General features: G+C 40.2%; 1 protein-coding gene across 1 annotated transcript in view; it reads right to left on the bottom strand.

Moving 5' to 3' along the window:
* RANBP3L (RAN binding protein 3-like) overlaps nt 1-8952 on the bottom strand; it is a 56620-nt gene that overhangs the window by 42306 nt on the left and 5362 nt on the right. Inside the window, exons 5-8 of the mRNA XM_009329456.1 lie at nt 7430-7554; nt 6893-6996; nt 2300-2384; nt 1091-1190 (exon numbers count right to left, since the gene is read on the bottom strand). Of these exons, the coding sequence (XP_009327731.1) occupies nt 1091-1190; nt 2300-2384; nt 6893-6996; nt 7430-7554 (414 nt within the window). The remainder of the gene's footprint in view (nt 1-1090; nt 1191-2299; nt 2385-6892; nt 6997-7429; nt 7555-8952) is intronic.

Raw genomic sequence — 8952 nt, 5'->3', positions numbered from 1 at the left:
CTACAGGCAATGTTTTCAGGACAACAAAACTAGCACATAGGATGGCCTGTGACTTCAGTAATCCTTGTGACGTCTAGTATTATTTAGTGTTATTAGTAAGTTTTTGGCTAAAGCAGTAAATAGAAGAGAAAAAGGCTGGAATACCGCAAAATATCTCATCTGTTTAGGCTCATTTTTAATTGAACAGGGCTCTCCACAGTTGCAGAGGTTTGCCCCAAGGGACAATTTGCAGAAACAAGCCCTAAATAATTAGAAGTTGATTTTCCAAATGAAACTGGTCTGTCATATTGCTGTGCAGATTAATAAATAACGAAAGACACTTGTCCCAATATTCAGAATAGTAACACATATACAATGAATACTTGACAGGAACACCAAAGGACAAGATTTGAAAGGAACAACATTGTTACAAAATTTTGTATATTTGCATGATCTAGATACATTTTCCATAGGCTTTAATTTTATTTTTTTTTTACTTGTAAGAACATTCATACAAAGTAAGAGGATCCAATACTTCCATTAGTAAAGAGGGGTGCAAAATTTAGCAAGAGGGCTCAAGATAGGGGCCTACTTGGGATTCCCTGACAGCCTAAGTTTATGTGGCTTGCCTAGCAGAAAAGCTCATGCCAGAGTCACAGACAACCCCTGAAATCTGTCTGTGTCGAAGTTTCAATCCTACAATTAGGATACAAATATGGCAAAGTAATTTATATGAGCAGTCACAAAATACAAGCGGCCAACAGCTTAAAATTGTAGTTCAAAGATGCGGTCCGAAAGGCATTCACAAAGTTCACTGCCTTTTTTTCAAATAATAAATAATAATATTCTGTAATTAATAATAATCCGTAAAACTCTATCCTTTCCTGAATAACTAGATTATTCATTCTGAAGTTAGTCCAGTTCAAATGTCATAAACCAAACTGGAGCTGCTTTCCGAACACAGATTTTGACACATACTGCAAGTGTACTAGTGACTGGGTAACTTGAAAATAGATGAAAATTATTGACCACCACTCATTTGACATCCTCTAAGATACAGAGAAATATATAGTAACAAAGATAACTGTACTTGTTTGCTGAGTATGCTTACTTGCTTGTGGACTGACAGGAAAAGATTCTATGTACATCGATCTTATTTCTCCTTTGTATGAATCACCTTCATTACACGGTTTGGGATGCTTTTCAGGACTCTAGAAAGAAACAGGGGAAATAAGAATTCCTATTTAAATAAAATGGCTGTGCTACTTCGTATCAAACAGAACATTGAATCATTTAATGCATGCTAAGCTGAAGATTAGCAGTTGTAATATCTGAAGAGTAAAAACTGACCCAGATGATACAATTTCAGTCTCTAGTGGAAGTAATTTTATTATCATAAAATCAGTGCATCATTTTTCCACCAAGAAGAATAGCCTCTTTGTATGGATCCTGGACTAGATTTAAATCCACTGAACGACTTAGATGTTTAAGTACCAGCTAATTTCCAGTTTAAGCACTTAAGCCCCAGAAGAATAGTTCAAAATTCCCAGACACCACAAACTTAACCTCAGAGGAATTAAAAATTTCCATGACCTTCAGGTTTTGCAGATAAAGTTTCTTAGGCATATCTAAATAAATGCTTCTGGCCCCTGACAATGCCCAGTGGCTCAGCTCCTACCTTATAACTAAATCCTGGTCAGAAGTCATAACCCAGACCTATGGTTGCCAAGCGTTTTCACTGGCAGATATGCATACTGTTTTTCATTCTACTTCTACTAGAAACTGAATTTCAATTCCATTTTAAATGGTGCAGTCCTCAGCTTGGGAACCACCTTTTTGTCTGAGTTTCCTTCAGGACTTGATCCATTAAGCTGTCTCACAGCATGCACAATACAGTTGGACAGTATCTAGGATGGGTGTTCAATTTTCCCCTCGTACTAATTTCTCCCATCTCCTAACAGTTATGATGGAAACTATTAGAGTGGTGGGGACAACATTCTTTTATCTTCCATTGTGGCTGTCCCACTTCACATGGAATATATAAAAAACCGCTTTTTCAGGTCAAAAAATGAGCAAAAGAGAAGTGGTGCATACCGGTATGGGTTAGTAATTAGAGTAATTATCTAGGATGGGGAAGATAGGGATGCCTATCCCTCCTACAGCAAATACTGAGATATTTTCTCCTCAACAGTCATTGGAATCATATTTACTCACATCTTTAAAAGAGCAGGAGGAGCTGAAAAGGATCAATCTCTGAAAAAATTATATTTATAAGTACCTTAACCTTGATAAAAAGTCTGCCAGCATTTACACATCTTACCAAAACTCTCTCAACCATGTTTTCTCCAAACACAAAATCAGAATTGCTGCTGTTTTGTACACTTCTGTCTTCAAACAACTGACTTCTGTGGGAACAAAAGAACATAAGAATGGATTTAGAACTATTTAGAACTTTGTAAAGAATATAAAAAGTTCATGCATTTACTTTAGCATACCTTACATTAAAGACAAACAAAAAATTACCACTTAAGTAATCAGACAAATTCTTTAAGAGAATCTGAGAATATTCTCTACATAACATTTCATAAAAGGAACAGAGAGCATCACACTGTATTTCATGAAGATTAGTGAGGATGTTCCTTAAAAGCAAAGAACAAGAAGCAAAACAACATGCCTCCTTCTCCTCCTCCTCAGGGAAGTGTCTTACTCCAGAAACTTTAATGAGTTACATTTGTTTCCCTGTTTCCTTTTGCTCCACTAAAAGACTACCAACAAGTAAAAATTATCCCTTCGTATTGGTGCAGCTCTTGTACGCTTCAGAGTAACGTACTCCCCAGTGCCTTACAGGCACTCCTTGGTCATCCACCTAACATCCTGGAAAGGCAGAGAGCCGGTGTGTTCTAATGCACACACTTTGAATTCACATAAATACTGCACAAATGTAAAGGTGTGACAGCAGATGGCTTATGATGAGGTATAACTAAAACAGGAAAGATCTTCTTCCCATTTTTCAATTACCTGTTCCATAGATATACTTAAAATGAGAAGCGAAGAAAACTAAATACTTGCAATCCTTTGGCACTGGCCAACTATAGTTTGGGGATACAGATCTGGGAGAAAATTTCATGCAGTAGATAAATCACTTCATGTTTAGGATCTGGAGTGTGCAGAAGCTACATTAAAACAACGCTTGCCCTTCTTCTCTTCTGTCCCTTTCTCCTTCGTAGTGTCTCAGGTTTTCCAGATCAAAAACATTGTTTGTTTGGTTTTTTTGCATTGCCACCCTGAGTTTAACTACTCTCAGTTAGCCTCTCGCCTCTCAGGAGGTTTTAAGAGAAGGTGGTGAATGTGTTTTTAAATAGTGACATAGTCACAACTTGTAAAAAGTATGTTACTTCTGGATTACTTTCAAGAATATTCTAATATAAGTAGAGTTGTGATTCGACCTGCTAATTACATAGCCACTTTAAATAACAGGATCCATTTTTTATAGAAGTCACTAGAAAAGTCCTCATAAACTTCTTTGCATGGAAGTTGTTCCTGCTGCTGGGTTTTGGTTTCGTTTGTTTTTTGGTTTTTTTTTTTTACAAAAGGCTTATAGGTTGTTCATGCTTCCTGTAGAGCTTAATCACTGCATCTCTTGCTGTCAAAGGCAAAACCATCCAAGTTCTTGTCTCTTTCTGCTCCAGAAGGACGACTTGGCAGGAAGATGATCTGATGTTCTGTCACAAACTGCATACTTCAGCACCACTTATCTGCTCTTCCAGATCATTTATCACCCTTGGGAAGGCTTAACGGCACATATGTCATGCAGAGGATATTCCTATTAATAAGCTGGGTTTGTTGCCAGAACTTTGATGATTGCCTCTAAAACTTAGTTTCTGTGTTCACAACTACAGTGTGCTTGAAATCTCTTCACATAGGATGAAGGAATTCCCAAGTACAAGCTATCTCCGTTTTACACCTAAGGAAAAAAATATTCCTTAACATTCTCATGCTTTCATATGTTGCTAAGACTAAGAGCAAATAAGAAAGAGAAATCAGAAAATCCGTCTCTTTTCAGCCTTGAAGCCTTTCATATCCATGTTTTGGACTATGAACAAGGCATCTGAAGTGTGTATAAACTAATGAGTTTCTTATCCTTAAGAAAATTCCCCACTAAAATTCACTGAACTGTGATCAATTTCCATCCTGAAATTTCATCTGCTACTTCTAGGCTGCGCCAGTAGCCATTTCATAAGGATAGCACTCCAGTAGAGCTAAAAACCAGAAACTAGAGCCTTGGCTCAAAGAAATATTGTGGGAAATGGCTCTTGATTATTTTCAGAAATGTAAGGAAAAAGTAATCAGTGCAGGATCTTTCTTTTTCCAGACAGTTAACTGGAAGTGCCAGCCTTGAAGTCTTATTAAAACCTCATTACCCTTATGTTGCTGCAGGACAAGAACAAAGTGTGCCAGGGATGACATTGCCACGGAGATGCAAAACAGAGGCACTGAATTTGGGGAATGACCACTAAAAAGGAAGAATGGGAGAAGGAAAAATGTGGATAAGATACTGGAAAGGGACTATGGAAAGGGAGTAGATCCAGGTACTGTCCTTCTCAGAGTGTCCAGAAGGGTCTGAGTAGCAGCCAGGTCCAGTGCTGGCCTTGAACCCTTTCAGTTTGCCAAGCAAATCCTTGTGCCAAGCTGAATACAGGACCAGAAGCCTGCATTTTCCCAGCATTAGATTTCTGTCACTTACGACACAATCTCCTTTTCCAAGCTTTTACTCAGACTCGAGAAACTGCAGATTTCTCCTTTTCAGTTCATTACTACAGCCAGTTCAGGAAATGGAACCGTTGGTGGTTTCCTGGGATGTGGACAGCTGCAGCAACTGCAGAGGGCTAACAAACCGTTTTCATTCATCTCTATACAGAACTGTATCACATAAAGAAGAGGTGGAAGAGGAGGGAAAGTAAGAGGGACGTTTGCAGGCAGCAGCAATCCCTGCTGTTGAGTCTCTCTGCATTTTATTTTTCGTAGATAAATGTCAATAATTACACCTTGATTGATAATTAAAAACAAATCTAAAAAACCCTTTTCTTAGCAATAAGCAGGTCTGGCTGCAATGTTCACTATAGTTTAGCATGTACACGGAGCTTAATAAAGTTGTTCCTTTGAATACTTGTTGTCAAGTTATCTATGAGAAAACGGCTATGCCAAAAAGATTTTACTGCAGTATTTTAAAGCATCAGTCCCTTAATACGGATCAGAAGAATGGCACTTACACTCCCCTGCAATCTCAGAAAAGCAGTAAGCACCTAGTTGTATTTAAATTAGTTTTCAACGTCAGATAAACCAACATTTACCACAATTGCAATATACAGAATTAATGAGGCACAAATACCCCAAGCAGATTAGCAATTCCTCTTCTAAAAAAGAAAAGGAAAAGAAATACCATAAGCACTTTTAAGTCTTGTAACTTGTCAGCACTGAAACACTGCATTGGGTTTCTCTATCCACCTACTTCACAAGAGAAAACCACTCACCTATCTTTTCCTAGATATTGTACAGGTGACAGAAGGTAAATAGACTTGGAGTATCGATACCAACTGATTCTGATGTCAGTACCGTCTTCCCTTCAGCTTTCCCAGTATGCACATTACCATCATTCTGAATCTGCTAAAAATCCAGCGTGCTGCACGGCTCCATGTTGTCCTCAGAGGGCATCATCACAGCATTAATTGTGATAGAAAAGGACAGGCTGGCTCTTCCAAAATCACAGTGAGCATCTGCCCTCTGATGATGCTCTCCTTGTTGATAAGCATTAAGAATCTAAGTTGTCTGTGCATCTAAAAATCCCTTATCTCCTCAGAACCCCGGCACTGTGCATCCCAAATGTTGTGTGCAGGAACCTTTATCTGTGGCCCATCCAGCCCTGAAGAAGACTGGAAGAGACTCCTTTGCAGTTAACATGTTCTCTGCCTTCTTTGGGTGGGAAGGGGAAAGGAGGCAACGTCACAAATGTGTTTACCTGTGGCCCTAAGAATTTTCAAATGTCATCCTCTCAGGAGGATGAAATGTCATAATTGATCTCAGATGTATTCCTGATGCTCACAACTTCCAGGTAAGTAACACTCATCAACCATCAGCAAGCAGTATTAATACCCACAAGATAGCCTGCTGGCTAACCACAGACCTAACATTTTCATGACCCAGTCTCCAGAGAGAGGTGATAGCCCACTTTTGCACCAGTGTGAGCTCTTTCAGTCATATACAGAGGCAAGGGCATGGGGCAGCATCCTAGTCCAAGGAAGTCAGCTTCCTCATGCAGAAATTCTGAAGTCCGTGCTGGTCAACCCATGTCTGCACAAGGATGCCACCCTATCACAATCATCACAGCTAGTTGTTCAGCCCAGAAATTCTGGCATGTGCACGGAAGTAGAGCATCAGTTGCAGCATTCACCTTGTACTCCACATCAATCCTGTATGGTTTTCTTCATGTCTCCTGTGTCCAATATGCTGACATATTTTGGTAATTCCGGAGTTACTCTGCATCTGTTTATGAGATGCAGCAGCTGTGCAATCAGAAGAGAGTTCTCCAAAGGGACACAAAGATGACTGTCAACATTCAAAACCGGGACATATTTTGAACTGCCAAAGCTGCATGAGGTGGCAAACCAAAATAGTTTCTGGCTTGGGGGTTGCTAATGAGAAACAAACTGTCCCACAGAGACTAATTCCCGGCAGGAGTCCATTTCTTATGGTGTATGCAGCTCATGTCAGTACCCACAAATCCTGGCACCACACACAAACACCAGTGAACACTGTGTGGGTGTAGATAGCATGGGCTTAGTACCATGTAGGACAAAAGGGCATGCCATACGCCAAGTGACAAAATGGTGTAGAAATATAATAAATAAAAACTTACTGTGTTGTTTTAGAGCTAGAAGGATTCATGGTAGTAGATGACCTCGCTGCTGTTTTGGAACTTACTGAATTCTCAGCTGAGGAATAAGAGCTATCTTCAGATAGCTAGGAATAATAAAACCAGATGAATTAATTAGATCAAGCTTATTTTCTGCTATGAACAGATCTGCTAGAAGTCCAGAGTCACTGAGGGATATATATGTGAGCTTCCTCCAGCTGTGTACTAAGTCAGTTCCCTTAATCAAAATGCTAAAATGTTACTTTCTAAATAAAACGCGAAGACCCCCAAAGCTGATTTGCCCACAGAACCCTGATATCTGAAAGTTGAGACAGCCTGCAGAGAAGAGATGTTTTTTCAAACACAGTCAGCACGAGTTTAACAGTTCACACCATGTCAGTGATCCATCAATTCCACTGAAACTGATATGGGAACTTTCTTGAAAACCGTGCAGTGGAATAGTTAACGGCTTTAAAACAGCACTGTTTTTAATTTGAGCTGCAAACATACATTAGCCAGTAAAATTACTTTTCGTTTTACCTGAACACGTGCTTCTTTCTTAGTTACTAGAAATACTACAGGATTTTCAGGACAGGTCAGGGTTTGTGGGGGTTGTAAAATGGCAGGTCTAATGACATTCCGCAGTTGACTTTGTGACAAGGATCCTTGCAAAATACAAAGACAAAATATTTAAACAGAGACTTTTTCTTCACATCTAATTCATACCTATGTATCTTGCCTCTTTAACTGAAAGCTTCAAAGCATATTTAAATAACATTTATTGTTGTTTACTTGCTACATATTCTGAAAAATTGTAATCCCCTCTAAAATACACATCTCTGCAGTGACACCAACCCCTGTTATCCTAGCAGAATAAAAAGGTAATGCGTTATATAAAAAAAAAAATTATTTATATTTATAAAATAATATGTATTTATGTATTTAAATATATATTTATATTTATATTTACTGCTTTGCGTTAGATCTGTCTTCTGGTATTTCAAATTTAATCCTACACCTGCAGATGCCAAGAAGGTTCTTCATTGCCTTCTCCAGGAGCAGAGTTATTCAGTTAGAAATGTGGAATTTCACTATTCAAGATTATATTCAGTCCACTCAGGAACTAAGTAGTCAGAGCAAAGGCTCAGAACAGAGCTCACAGGATACACAGGTGACATTATGGCGGGGGTCTGCTACAGGCCACCTGACCAGGAAGACCGAGCAGATGAGGCCCTCTATAGACAGACCGGAGCAGCCTCATGCTCACAAGCCCTGGTCCTCATGGGGGACTTCAACCACCCTGACATCTGTAGGAGGGACAACTCGGCAGGGCATAAGCAATCCGGGAGGTTCCTGGAATGTGTCGATGACAACTTCCTTCTCCAAGTGGTAGAGGAGCCAATGAGGAGAAGTGTTATGCTGGACGTTTTTCTTTCCAACAAGGAGGGGCTGGTGGGGAATGTGAAGCTCAAGGACAGCCTGGGCTGCAGTGACCACGGAATGGTGGAGTTCAAGATCCTTAGGGCACCGAGGAGGAGGGTGCACAGCAAGCTCACTGCCCTGGACTTCAGGAGAGCAGACTTTGGCCTCTTCAGGGATCTGCTTGGTAGAGTGCCATGGGACAAAGCCCTGGAGGGAAGAGGGGCCCAAGAAAGCTGGGTAATATTCAAGGATCACCTCTTTCAAGCTCAGGAGCGATGCATCCCAACAAAGAGGAAGTCAGGCAAAAACGCCAGGAGGCCTGCATGGATGAACAAGGAGCTCCTGGGCAAACTCCAACACAAAAAGGAAGCCTACAGAGGGTGGAAGCAAGGACAGGTAGCCTGGGAGGAATACAGAGAAATTGTCTGAGCAGCCAGGGATCAGGTGAGGAAAGCTAAAGCCCAGATAAAACTAAATCTGGCCAGGGACATCAAGGGCAAGAAGAAAAGATTCTACAGGTATGTCAGGGATAAAAGGAAGACTAGGTAAAATGTGGGCCCTCTCAGGAATGAAATGGGAGACCTGGATACCGAGGACATGGAGAAGGCGGAGGTACTCAATGACTTTTTTGCCTCGGTCTT

The sequence above is a fragment of the Pygoscelis adeliae genome, unplaced genomic scaffold (assembly GCF_000699105.1).
Source record: "Pygoscelis adeliae isolate BGI_AS28 unplaced genomic scaffold, ASM69910v1 Scaffold47, whole genome shotgun sequence".
Classification (NCBI taxonomy): domain Eukaryota; kingdom Metazoa; phylum Chordata; class Aves; order Sphenisciformes; family Spheniscidae; genus Pygoscelis; species Pygoscelis adeliae.
This window is presented reverse-complemented; position numbering and strand designations above follow the sequence as displayed.